Source organism: Pleurodeles waltl, chromosome 8, assembly GCF_031143425.1.
Source record: "Pleurodeles waltl isolate 20211129_DDA chromosome 8, aPleWal1.hap1.20221129, whole genome shotgun sequence".
In the NCBI taxonomy this organism is placed as follows: Eukaryota; Metazoa; Chordata; class Amphibia; order Caudata; family Salamandridae; genus Pleurodeles; species Pleurodeles waltl.
This window is the reverse complement of record NC_090447.1, coordinates 1,185,269,811-1,185,284,010: the sequence shown is the minus strand read 5'-3', so window position 1 is coordinate 1,185,284,010 and position 14,200 is coordinate 1,185,269,811. Positions and strand designations below refer to the sequence as shown.

General features: G+C 48.2%; 1 protein-coding gene across 4 annotated transcripts in view; it reads left to right on the top strand.

Annotated features, from left to right (window-relative positions):
- Positions 1-14,200, top strand: part of DGKH (diacylglycerol kinase eta) — a 661,954-nt gene that overhangs the window by 379,282 nt on the left and 268,472 nt on the right. For all 4 annotated transcript variants that reach the window (XM_069205429.1, XM_069205427.1, XM_069205431.1 and 1 more), the window contains 2 exons: positions 2,166-2,274; positions 3,577-3,716. In XM_069205429.1, coding sequence (XP_069061530.1) covers positions 2,166-2,274; positions 3,577-3,716 — 249 coding nt within the window. The remainder of the gene's footprint in view (positions 1-2,165; positions 2,275-3,576; positions 3,717-14,200) is intronic.

Genomic DNA, 14,200 nt, shown 5'->3' with positions numbered 1-14,200 from the left:
CCTTACCATGTACTTCTGCTCCCTGCTTTACTGTTGTACAGCTGTTAACCTCAAATGTGCTATCCTTTTTTACTGCATGCACCCTCTATATTTATCTCCCCTGCAAATGGTTCTGTAAGTCTTTGATTATCTAAATGAATGTATTCGTACAGCGCTTAGACACCTTCCGGGGCCTAGCAGAGCCACATAAAGAAAAGTTATAAACTAAACATTGCAAAATGTGCATGTTTTACAAATACTTCCTGCCTTAACTGCTAAACTGCTCAGACATTATGGATAAAGAAAAGACTGCTCTGGTTGCAGTGGGGTAAAACAGAATGATGAGGGATAGGGAGAGGACCCCTGGACTCCTTGATACTCAAAGGATTTAAGGAGAATTTAGGACCCTGGAGGATGGGGTGCCCTGTCAACCGAAGGGTCTGTAGAGGGCTATGTTAATCAGTATGGGTGGTTATGGCAGTTTCATTGTTCTTTATTCTGTGCAATAGGCTTAATAGCCATCTCAGGCTAACATTTTACAGCTAGTATTGGGACCAGCTGTAGATCATACATATCCTTAGTAGCTGTGAGTAACACTTTAACATCTATCCTGCTCTGGAAAGTCAGCTGAAGTAAGCCGAGTAATTGGTGTGGGATCAAAATGTTCTACCCTCAACCAGAGGGTGGTCAGCCAGGTTCTCTGAAAGGGCAAAATAACTAAGGCTGTAGTAGATTTCCTTGAACTGGAAACAGTGACATGAAAATTGTGCGTTAATGTTACTGATTATTTAAATGATCTACTCTGAGGTCTTTCATGTAAATCTCACAGAATTTTGGTAAGCATTTGATTTTCTTTGAAATACTTAAGTATAATAAAAAAAATAAGTACATTAAATGATGCCTGGTTTTAGAACAAGAACAAATTTGTTGATACTTCCCCAGGTGAACTGTATTAGTCCTCAGGCTCCCAAAAGTTCAGACACACAGAAAACAGGTAAACAAATTGCAGAGCTCATGAACGGAGGTAAAGTGTTTAGCTCATAGACTTTGATTTTTTTCTGATTTTCTCTAGTCATGCGTGACATTGTTTTCAGTATGTTGGTGGTTGCAAAGCTGTGTTCTTTTCAGGCCTGTCATCACAAAAGGACGCTTTCAGTAGGGATGTCCTCTGATGTGATTTCATCTGCTGAACCCCTCAAAAGCAAGATGCAGAACATTTTGCAAAGGATGTCCTTGGAGGCGCAGTCCATGATATGTAGTTAACCTTACTTGAAGACAGGCCGCCGATTCCTAAAGCGTTTAGTAGTTTGGGGAGTACTCTTGCATATGTACTCTTTCATGCCCTTATAAATCAGTCCAAAAACGCCCAGCTCCAAATTAGTAAAAGTGCAAAGCGGGCAGCCATTTCTGTTTTTACTAACTGTATATAATTATTCTCGTTTTATATGTTTTAGGACTAATTCACGTTGGCGTGTACATAAATGAGTACTACAGGATCATTACTTTACATTATCCAAAATGACTCTATGAAAAGGTTCCTCGATATTTCTTATTTATTAAGGTTCAGGACCAAATACAATACCTCTTCTTGGCACTTAGCTGTATACTCTGCATTTGGACAGGAATTATTCTTTTAAACAGAACTGTGCTCAACACCTAGTCCTAGCTCATCCCTCTTTTGAGCTAGATTGTCTATTTTTGAAGACAGCAAAAGACTTGGACGTGCCCTGTAATTAAAGAAGAGAGTCTTTCCTCAGTCACACCTGGCAACCAGGAGAACGTCACACGACAGAGTGTATTACATGGACATCTGCCTTAATGGAAGTCCTTTTTTGTTTTTTTATCACATAAGAGCATCCAGTAATTGGAAAATGAAGGCCAAGCTTATTATAATTTATTTTTCTTTTCTACTTATAATTTTTAATTCATTGTATTTCTTCATGGGTCAGTATTTACAACAAGCATTGACTGAGGAAACAGAAGCGTTTTAAATTGAATTTTTAAATTGAGAAAAACCTCTAAGACGACAATGTGCATGCTCATTAACCGGAACAATTGTGTAAATGACAATGTCTGCTAAATTCTACATTTTCGTTCATTCTCGTATATGACAAGTTACTGGCAGATTTTTTCCTGTGGGAGGGACCCATTAATCATTCAGTGAAAATAATATTTTTTTCTTACAGTTTACGGCTGTTTCAGAAGTTTGACAATTTTCGGATCCTCGTCTGTGGAGGAGATGGAAGTGTCGGTTGGGTTTTGTCAGAAATAGACAAGCTCAGTTTGCACAAACAGGCAAGTTTATGCACCATAACTGCTTTAACCATATCTACACAGAAAAGAAAATGTACATGTTTAGGCCTAAGTTGTTACATTATTAAGGCCAATAGCTTGTGCGTGCTACTGCAGTTGCAGTGGTCTATTGAAGAAATGAGGCAACACTTCCATTGCCCAGATTGGGATACACTAGTCTCTGCCTCTTGTTACTCCTTTCTACCGACAACCAAAAGGGGTAAAAGACCCAAAGTGCTTTTATGGCACACAACAGCAGGAGTAAAAAAAATCTTTGGTGGTAGTGTATATTACTTTTGGTTCTTCAAAAGGACCGTTGGTTCTTTGGGGATTTTTGCTGTCAGAAACAGCTAAAAAAAAAAGTGAGGTAACCAATCATAGATCCAAGAGATCAAATATTTCCTAAACTCCTAGATGCTTAAAATTTTACATTTAAAAAGTATTCTTGAAGTGGCTGATGGTTATTTTTCCCTTTGAATTTCTTCCCCATCTTCTCCATTTAATGTGCCAAGGTAGGGACTCCCACGGATCTGATTGACTGCTCTTTTGTTCAAACTGACAAGGAAACAACTGCAATATACAAGCATGGCCGCACCTTCGCTTTTCCTAAATTGTTTGACTTTCCAAGCATTAGGCAAGCCATTCTCTCCAAAACATAAACTGAAGCACTGCTCACAAAACACACTTACGCGCTCTGGTATTTCATGAGTATGAGTGGTTTAGTCAATGGGTACTGCGTGTGTCTAATATAAGAGCCTTTTGCTTTTGAGGACCATATTTTCACTCGTTTTTACGCTCTTAATAGTGGAATGTGGAAGAGGCAACTAAGGGCACACACCTATTTTATCCTCATTTATTATCAGCGTTATCATTATTTTTGTTAGTAATAGTATTACAATTACTAAAGAACATTTTATTGTGCTTTTAGTCCTCAGCTACAATCTGGAAGCCGTGGTCATGTATCCTTCCAGCAGCACAATTACAGTTGCAAAGTACCCAGTAAGAAAAAATGGAGCATTAGCTTCATTGTGTTGTCACATGCATTCTATTGTTTGAAAGTCAAAATTCATCCAGAAGAGCTCTGACGTACATTAAATGAGGTGGAATAATTTAATACCTGCTAGCTGGGCAAACATTGCAACAACAGTGCTTGATTTCAGCCAGTGCTGAAATTTACACCAGCTGTGATATAATATGGACAAAATGCAAAACATTAAAACAATTTGATATGTTCTTTATTTATTTTTAAAGTGTGAAGTTTTCATGTTGTTCCTCACAATAGCAGACCTTTTTTATGCATTTCAGTGTCAACTGGGAGTGCTTCCGCTAGGTACTGGAAACGATCTTGCCCGAGTCCTCGGATGGGGTGGTGCGTGTGACGACGATACTCAGCTGCCTCAAATTTTGGAAAAATTGGAACGAGCCAGTACGAAAATGTTGGACAGGTAAAGTACTAGCAAGACAAAACTTGGCCTTTGCAATTTCAAATCCTCTTAAGTTTTTGTTATTGAAACCAGAGCAAAAAAATAATTAATGATAGTGCTCAATGCCCTCCAGATGTTTGGATTGCTTCTGTATGCCAATTCGGATACAACTGCCTACGCTCTTGCTTTTATAAGCTTTATTGGTGATGTATTTACTGATTTTCTGAAAACGACAGTAAATTATATCTATTTTTATATGGATTGCGCATGGTAATTTATTTCAGATTAGTGATCTACATTTTTGAACATACAAAACATCCAGGAAAGCACTGTGCACCATTGACCACTGGTTATATGTTTGATAGATGAGTCATTGCCTTTTGAAAATCACAAAAAGCCAAGTATAGAGTTTCTCATAAACTGTTCTGGCCTGAAGAACAGCAAAAAAAAAGGGTGCCTCTTAGTTGGAGAGGTGGGAAAATGTTGACGTAGTCACTAGAACAGGTAGAAAATTTGGCAGTACTAAGACGTGCTTAAACAGACTATCCTAATTGGGCTGGTGATGGTAATAGAAAGAAGAAGCACAGTCACAATTCTGTAAAGTAAGACAAGTAAAGGCATCATGGTTATGTAGTACTATAGTCTTTAGCTTTGTGCTTGCCTTCTTGCTACTTTTATTAAAGTCTGTTTCCTCAGTGCTAGTGCAACACCTCTCTCTACAATCCCATTAGAATGACTTATGGGCAATGTAGTGCTCCTGCGCAATAACTCAGATTGGTTGCTGAGCACCTCGCTTGACTGTACTATCCATCATACACGGCCACCAAGTTACTCCCAACACCTCTATGTACTTGTAATGTCTGGGGCCCCTCGGTGACTGAAAGCTGACTATGGTCATGGTATAAACCGCTTAAATACATATGTATTGGAGGAAAGGTATGTTGGAGGTTTGATGAGAACACTCTAATTTCTAGATAGAATCAGCACTATACAGTGAAGCAAGCTTTTTCACTAGGCTAGGGTCCTTGATGATTATGTAAAAAAAAAAAAATATAATAATAATAAAAAGATATTGATAGAAAAAATACAAAACAGAAATAACTAAATGTTTGCATTTGCATTTTTGTTTTAACATTGCATTAAAAAAAAATTGTATTGGAAGAAAGGAATGGGCAGGATTAATCATAAACATTAGTGAGGATTTTGCTAGTACAGAGAATTCATGAAGTTCCCTCAACTAGCACTTATTCTGAAGTCAGTAACTTTTCTACTATCAACCTTATTACTACTGAAGTTTGTGTTAATCTGGTTACTAACAGTCAACCTTCACGAGCTCATCAAACAACCATAACCAAATTTTCTCGGGAAAGATGTAAAATTCAAGTGAGTAAGTGTTTATCTATTGATCCTTACTGGCAGCATCTTTCCGAGGATGCTTTAAAGACTTTATTGTGTGCCCGTAATTAAAAACTCATCTTTGAATCCTCTGGACCCTAAAAATAGCCCATCTTCCTACTGCCTTCCAGCTATCTCTAATCTTGGTTGAAAATCATAAATGTAATTGTTACACTGCGTCATTGAAGATGACCTGTGCTTGAAGGCTCCACAAGCAGAGTTTAGACCTGATTTGGACACTGAGCTTGTCGCCAATTTGGGAATAGATTTGTGAAGGATGATAGACAAAGATGACATGGCTGAAGATTAACTGATTAACTTCTAAAACTGAATCCAAGCAAATAAGAAATTTTACTCATTTACAGTAAAATAAATAGATGGGATTGGCCCACATCTCTAGGCAAGTGCCGGTAACCGATCTCCTCAGCCCATGACTGGAGAATTATTCTTGATAGAAAGCTGTTTTTAGTTAATCAGCTGCCACTGTTAATAGACCTTGTCTATGTCATTTGAGATTGTGTTGGAGAATCATTCCTTTTGGGGCATTCCTCCACAGAGTTATAGTAGCTAATGCTCTCATCCAGCCCCTCCTGGATTTTGTGAACTCTGTCTAGGACTATGAAGAAGTGTTTACAACGGCTTCAGAATGCCGCGAAGAGTCTTGTGTTTATTTGAACAAATTTGACTTTGCCATTCTCTATCTCAATTAGTTGCATTGGGATCCTGGCAATAAGCCGATCCAATTTAAATCGGCCTCCTTAATGCACAAAGTATTTTATAGCTCTAGCACACCTTTCTTGATTGAAAAGCTCAGCAAATACATCTGAACCTGTCACTTGATCGTTTTATCTTTCCCTAACAGTGACAAAATGAGAACACCAAACTTGGCGAAGGATGCTCTCTACAGGTGCAAAGTCCTATCCTTTGAACTCTAACATTGTATAGCGAATCTGAACCAAATCTTCTTAAATTTTCGAACTGCCTCTGAACTGGACTGTTCACTCCTTAATGTTTAGATCAGCTAAGAGTTCTTGATTCTTCTGTTAACCACAAACTTCCTATTGCTGGGAGACTCTTTATATGAGTGCAGATGCATTTAAAAATTGTTCTGAACAAAATAAAACTCAGGAAAGCATAATAAAACAAGTATTTTCAAAACTATCGGGTCTCGCTTTTTCAGCAGTATCAAATTCAGTAGATCTGGCTTGTAACTGAGAATGCAAGATAAATCTATCAGTTTTGTTCGCATGGAACACTCGCTTTGCTCTAGGTAATATTTTTGAACCCCGCATCTGCCATAGAGACAATGCCATAGTCAAGCCAGTAGTTCTGTACTATATCCAGAACCAAAGACAACCACTATTGGCCCATAAAGAATGATTTTCAGGGCAATAAATATAATGGCCAAGTACATAAAGCACCAGTCAGTCCAGATTTCACAATTCAACATTATAAAATGAATCACCACCATAGCCAGGCCACAAACCATACTGATCTTGGATGTACAGTACTATGTCCAATCCCTTATTGTTCCTGTTGAGCTTCATCTATTAGCACAATCTAGAACTGGCTCTGGTGTTTCTAGATCCTGCGGCGCCATGTCTCCTAACCTGGCCGTGGCCAATTACTCATTGCCTTAGCCTGGCTGTGACTGTCTGTTTATTGGGGCAGTGTCCTATCTAACCTAACTTTATTGGTTTGTGTATTGGGGAAATTTATGCATGTGCTGTTCTGGTTGAGTAGAAAGTCTAGTATCCACGTTGCCACAGTATGAAAGCACTGTAATCGGACCAGGTATCATAATGCTGAAGTTTAAACATCACAAAAGTAACAAGACCAGCCCTATGTAGGATCTCATAAGCAAATGAGGTGTATATCCAAATACCTCTGCTCAGCTTGAATGTTGAAGTCCTCCTGAGTGTGTTACTCCTTTGAGGATTCAAAAAGAGATCATCAATTTAGTGCCCATACTCAGCCTGCACATCCCGCACAGGACATGCAGGCTGTTAGAACACCAGTGACAACAAGTGCCTAAAATAGAGATGAAGAGGAAGCGAAATTATGTGAGCAATGAAACATGTTCTTGACGCCAGATGCAAGAAGGAGATAGAACCTAGCAGGAAACTCACCCACTCCTCTTGCTATACCCAGACTTCCCTCACCCAGTTTAATAACTGGCGCAGGATTAGGCCCGTATGGTATGTGTGATCTGGGACACCCAGATTTATTTCACTGTGTAAAGTACACGCACCACTCCATCTCAAACTGAAAACAATGGCCCATGCTCATAGTTGTTCCTCTAGACACCTCTTCAATGGGATGTTTTGCTTTTCGGCTGGATGTGCCTACTGAGCAAGGCAAGTTTTGGATTGTGAAGAATTGATTTGCTTAATGCTTTTGGGTTAAGTATTGTCTCACTGGTGAACTGCCACAGGCAGCTTGTTTAGGCTGCAGAGCAAATCATATCTTAGCACCCTAGAACGGATCTGTGGGAGAAGCAGAGATGAGTACTTTAGACAAATTAAAGTATGTGATAGTCTGTGAGTAGATTAAACAACATTAACCTTCACAAAGGCGTAAATACATGAGTAGATGTGCTTTGTGACAAACACCGAGCTCTCAGGGGTTGGAGCATGCATTATATAAATCCGAGCAGAATGCTGCCCAGTCACCCTCCTGCTCACACCTATTTCTCCATAATCCTGGCTCTGCTAGTGATAGCATGCAGTCTTCTGACAAGGAAGTTTAGGTCAACCATATGCCTTCCAGTGCATAAAACTAATAAAAATAAACTACTATAGTCCCCTCCTCGCTCAAGCGTCTGTTACTAGATGTACTTAGCTGCTCTCCATTACCTTAACTCCTGTGTTGCAACATGATCAGGCTGGCAGTCCTTGTACCTGCCACTCTACCACATGATATCACCCAACATGTGTAAGCATAGACCACTCCTGTGGCACTGTAAGGTCTAACATACTGTTCTAGGACTCAGTCTCTGCCTCTGGGCATGTATTGGCATCTCCAAGGATAGAACTGAACCTCACAAAAAATACATGATCAATGTAAATGGTTGAAGTTGCCAGAAATCATAAACACTGAATTTGTGAGTAAGCATACAGGTTGTGTATAATATTGGAAAGGAGTGACGAGAACCACAGCTCCTTGGGTGCAATTTTAATCTATAGCATAAAGCTCAGTCACTAAGCCAACATCAACTGGATCTGTGACCATGCAGGAGAATCACAAAGACAGGGTGCAGCACTCGCTGGTGATGTTTGGGTCTGGTTCCTCCTACGGTGATACTACCTTCAGTTTGGCCTTACTTCTCAAAGGACAAAAAGACAGAGGGAAGCATGGTGGGCAGTGCAGTAAGGAAAGCAGACAGTAGGAAAAGGAAAGCAACAATACAAATAACCTAGGCATAGAATTGAGGAAGGCAGGGAAGGAAGGATTTTATGACTACATCTAGAAGCCCATCACTGTCACCGTATTAATGTAAGTATTTAACCTTCCACTAAATGCCAGGAGCTATTCCTACTTATGTTAACATTTATAAAACGCATGAGAGCCAAGCGCTGAAGGTATCTGACTCATGGTCTATTATCTTTTTAGAGGCCTAAAACAGGAGGGTTAGGTGGACTGGAGGAGATCTCTGTTTTAAGATACAGAAGGGAACAGGAAAGTCCTGTCCCCTCCCCGCCTAGAAGAACAAGTAGGAAAATATATATCTAAAAAAGGGGAGAGCCTGTTCATTTTCATCATTTTAGCAGTTCCCCATTCCCTTGTGTAGTTTTTTTTCTAGTATTGACAGTATGAGAAAGAATGCTGGGCACTTTCTGGTCCGCTGCAGCACTCTGCCGTTTGTTGCGGAGAGAGCTCTTTGCACAAGGCTACATTTCCTTTGGGGCCATTAGACTGCCACCATCTTCGGCAGATTGGCAGTCTAGGCATTTTGCTCTGCTTGGAGATACCTATAAAACTGAAGCAGGGTGCGGACAGGGCAATGGCAAGCCCATCTGCGTCTGTCTGCCACTAGACGACTAAAGCACCGCTGCTCTTGTTGACTTGCGACTTCTGCACCATGATAAGCCATATGGCATGGCATTACTCTTTCTCAGAGTTATATTAAATGCCTACCAACCGCCCCATTTTGTTGCTGTAATCAGCCTCTACCTGCACTAGAAGTTCCGACTTACTGTAGGAAATGTAGATTCACCTGCTCTGCCACCCCGCCAGTATTAGGGGCTAGGAGAACATCAGCTTTCCTGGCCACCTCATCGGATTCAACTAAGGTAAAACCTCTGGAGGTTCTTGAGCAGGATGCAAGCACATTTTACTCCACTTTCAGTAGCTTTCCTCAGGAAATCAATGGCCTATATTGTGATGTCAGGTCTGTGGTTAAACACTCCACAGAAATATGGGATCTTATCACAACTCTTTCCCCCCAAGATATGCATCTTCACTGAGACCTGGCTACATGCCACAGTGTTCCTCTGTATCCCATTGGCCGTACAAGAGAATTATTTTCTAGCCCAACTAGCCAGAGGCGAGACCTGGAGGTGGTGTGGCAGTCACATTCCATGATTCAGAATGTAGAGATAGTTGACACCATTCTCACTGACTAGGTTGAGATGTGAATTTTTAAAATATCAATCCCCGCCACTGATTGCTGGAGCGTGGCGCTGCTCTACCACCCTCCTGGTGTGAATACAAACAGTACTCGTGCATTAATTGACTCCATTGCTCCTCACATCCTGTCTTCCAATAAGTTCTTCCTCCTAGATAATTTAATTTCTATTGAGAGAACAATGACGTCATTGCTATGGCTGAACTTCTAGTGGATATGGAGACATATGTGCTTAAACAAAAAGTGACAGGACCCACACATAAGGTAGGGCACACCAACATAAGGAAAAGTGAATCCCCGCTTCCTATCACAGGGTCAGATCATTATGTGATCAAATTTAATCTTCCACGTTATAAAGTGCCTGGTAAGCACAATAAAGAGGTTAGCAGACCAACACCCCACTATGTTGCTGTTTTCCCTCCCGCCATGTTGCCGTTTTCCCACCCGGCCATGTTGCTCCTTTCCCTCCCACCCGCCCCCTGCCATGTTGCTCCTTTCCCTCCCACCCACATGTTGCTCCTTTCCCTCCCACCCGCCCACTGCCCTGTTGCTCCTTTCCCTCCCACCCGCCCCCTGCCCTGTTGCTCCTTTCCCTCCCACCCGCCCCCTGCCCTGTTGCTCCTTTCCCTCCCACCCGGCCCCTGCCCTGTTGCTCCTTTCCCTCCCACCCGGCCCCTGCCCTGTTGCTCCTTTCCCGCCTCCTGCCCTGTTGCTCCTTTCCCGCCCCCTGCCATGTTGCTCCTTTCCCTCCCCCTGCCCTCTTGCTCCTTTCCCTCCCCCTGCCCTCTTGCTCCTTTCCCTCCTGCCCGCCCCCTGCCCTCTTGCTCCTTTCCCTCCCGCCCGCCCCCTGCCCTCTTGCTCCTTTCCCTCCCGCCTTCCCCCTGCCCTCTTGCTCCTTTCCCTCCCGCCCCCTGCCCTGTTGCTCCTTTCCCTCCCGCCCGCCCCCTGCCCTCCTTTCCCTCCCGCCCGCCCCTGTTGCTCCTTTCCCTCCCGCCCGCCCCTGTTGCTCCTTTCCCTCCCACCCGCCCCTGTTGCTCCTTTCCCTCCTACCGGGCCCTCCCACCCGCCCCCTGCCCAGTTGCTCCTTTCCCTCCCACCCGCCCCCTGCCCAGTTGCTCCTTTCCCTCCCACCCGCCCCCTGCCCAGTTGCTCCTTTCCCTCCCACCCGCCCCCTGCCCAGTCTCTCCTTTCCCTCCCACCCGCCCCCTGCCCAGTTGCTCCTTTCCCAAGCCACCCGCCCCCTGCCCAGTTGCTCCTTTCCCTCCCACCCGCCCCCTGCCCAGTTGCTCCTTTCCCTCCCACCCGCCCCTGCCCTGTTGCTCCTTTCCCTCCCACCCGCCCCTGCCCTGTTGCTCCTTTCCCTCCCACCCGCCGCTCCTTTCCCTCCCAGCCCCTGCCCTGTTGCTCCTTTCCCTCCCACCCGCCCCTGCCCTGTTGCTCCTTTCCCTCCCACCCGCCCCTGCCCTGTTGCTCCTTTCCCTCCCACCCGCCCCTGCCCTGTTGCTCCTTTCCCTCCCACCCGCCCCTGCACTGTTGCTCCTTTCCCTCCCACCCGCCCCCTGCCCTGTTGCTCCTTTCCCTCCCACCCCCCCTGCCCTGTTGCTCCTTTCCCTCCCACCCCCCCTGCCCTGTTGCTCCTTTCCCTCCCACCCCCCCTGCCCTGTTGCTCCTTTCCCTCTCACCCCCCCTGCCCTGTTGCTCCTTTCCCTCCCACCCGCCCCTGCCCTGTTGCTCCTTTCCCTCCCACCCGCCCCTGCCCTGTTGCTCCTTTCCCTCCCACCCGCCCCTGTTGCTCCTTTCCCTCCCACCGGGCCCTCCCACCCGCCCCCTGCCCCCTGCCCTGTTGCTCCTTTCCCTCCCACCCGCCCCCTGCCCAGCTGCTCCTTTCCCAAGCCACCCGCCCCCTGCCCAGTTGCTCTTTTCCCTCCCACCCGCCCCTGCCCAGTTGCTCCTGTTACTCCCACCCGCCCCTGCCCAGTTGCTCCTTTCCCTCCCACCCGCCCCTGCCCTGTTGCTCCTTTCCCTCCCTCCCACCCGCCCCTGCCCTGTTGCTCCTTTCCCTCCCTCCCACCCGCCCCTGCCCTGTTGCTCCTTTCCCTCCCACCCGCCCCTGCCCTGTTGCTCCTTTCCCTCCCACCCGCCCCTGCCCTGTTGCTCCTTTCCCTCCCACCCACCCCCTGCCCTGTTGCTCCTTTCCCTCCCGCCCGCCCCCTGCCCTGTTGCTCCTTTCCCTCCCGCCCGCCCCCTGCCCTGTTGCTCCTTTCCCTCCCGCCCGCCCCCTGCCCTGTTGCTCCTTTCCCTCCCACCCGCCCCTTCCCTGTTGCTCCTTTCCCTCCCACCCGCCCCTTCCCTGTTGCTCCTTTCCCTGCCCTGTTGCTCCTTTCCCTCCCACCCGCCCTGTTGCTCCTTTCCCTCCCACCGCCCCCTGCCCTGTTGCTCCTTTACCTGCCCTGTTGCTCCTTTCCCTCCCGCCCGCCCCCTGGCCTCTTGCTCCTTTCCCTCCCGCCCGCCCGCCCCCTGGCCTCTTGCTCCTTTCCCTCCTGCCCGCCCCCTGCCCTGTTGCTCCTTTCCCTCCCGCCCCCTGCCCTGTTGCTCCTTTCCCTCCCGCCCGCTCCCTGCCCTGTTGCTCCTTTCCCTCCCGCCCCCTGCCCTGTTGCTCCTTTCCCTCCCACCCGCCCCCTGCCCTGTTGCTCCTTTCCCTCCCACCCGCCCTCTGCCCTATTGCTCCTTTCCCTCCCGCCCACCCCCATGTTGCCGCTTTCCCTCCAGCCCGCCCCCATGTTGCCGCTTTCCCTCCCGCCCGCCCCCATGTTGCCGCTTTCCCTCCCGCCCACCCCCATGTTGCCGCTTTCCCTCCCGCCCGCCCCCATGTTGCCGCTTTCCCTCCTGCCCCCGCCATGTTGCTGCTTTCCCTCCCGCACCCGCCATGTTGCCGCTTTCCCTCCCGCCCGCCCCCGCTATGTTGCCGCTTTCCCTCCCGCCCGCCCCCGGCATGTTGCCGCTTTCCCTCCCGCCCGCCCCCGGCATGTTGCCACTTTCCCTCCCGCCCGCCCCCGCCATGTTGCCGCTTTCAATCCCGCCCGCCCCCGCCATGTTGCCGCTTTCCCTCCCGCCCGCCCCGCCATGTTGCTGCTTTCCCTCCCTACCCGCCCGCCATGTTGCTGCTGTCCCTCCCACCCGCTCCCCGCCATGTTGCTCCTTTCCCACCATGTTGCTCCGTTCCCTCCCGCCCGCCCCTGCCCTGTTGCTCCTTTCCCTCCCACCCGCCCGCTCTGTTGCTCCTTTCCCTCCCACCCGCCCCCCACCCTGTTGCTCCTTTCCCTCCCACCCGCCCCCCACCCTGTTGCTCCTTTCCCTCCCAAATGTTGCTCCTTTCCCTCCCACCCGCCCCCCGCCCTGTTGCTGCTTTCCATCCCACCGCCCCGCCATGTTGCTGCTTTCCCTCCCACCCGCCCCCGCCATGTTGCTGCTTTCCCTCCCACCCGCCCCCGCCATGTTGCTGCTTTCCCTCCCACCCGCCCCCGCCATGTTGCTGCTTTCCCTCCCACCCGCCCCCGCCATGTTGCTGCTTTCCCTCCCACCCGCCCGCCATGTTGCTGCTTTTCCTCCCACCCGCCCCGCCATGTTGCTGCTTTACCTCCCACCCGCCCCGCCATGTTGCTGCTTTACCTCCCACCCGCCCCGCCATGTTGTTGCTTTACCTCCCACCCGCCCCGCCATGTTGTTGCTTTACCTCCCACCCACCCCGCCATGTTGTTGCTTTACCTCCCACCCGCCCCGCCATGTTGATGCTTTCCCTCCCCCCGCCATGTTGCTGCTTTCCTTCCCCCGCCATGTTGCTGCTTTCCCTCCCACCCGCCCTCTGCCATGTTGCTGCTTTCCCTCCCACCCGCCCTCTGCCATGTTGCTGCTTTCCCTCCCACCCGCCCTCTGCCATGTTGCTGCTTTCCCTCCCACCCGCCCTCTGCCATGTTGCTGCTTTTACTCCCACCCGCCCTCCGCCATGTTGCTGCTTTCCCTCCCACCCGCCCTCCGCCATGTTGCTGCTTTCCCTCCCACCCGCCCTCCGCCATGTTGCTGCTTTCCCTACCACCCGCCCTCCACCATGTTGTTTCTTTCCCTCCCACCCGCCCTCCACCATGTTGTTTCTTTCCCACCCGCCCTCCACCATGTTGCTGCTTTCCCTCCCACCCGCCCTCCAACATGTTGCTGCTACCTCCCACGCGCCCTCCACCATGTTGCTGCTTTCCCTAATTCTCCATGTTGCTGCTTTCCAACCCACCCGCCCTCCGCCATTTTGCTGCTTTCTCTCCCATCTGCTCTCCGCCATGTTGCTGCTTTCCCTCCTACCCACCCGCCCTCATCCATGTTGATGCTTTCCCTCCCCCCGCCATGTTGCTGCTTTCCTTCCCCCGCCATGTTGCTGCTTTCCCTCCCACCCGCCCTCTGCCATGTTGCTGCTTTCCCTCCCACCCGCCCTCTG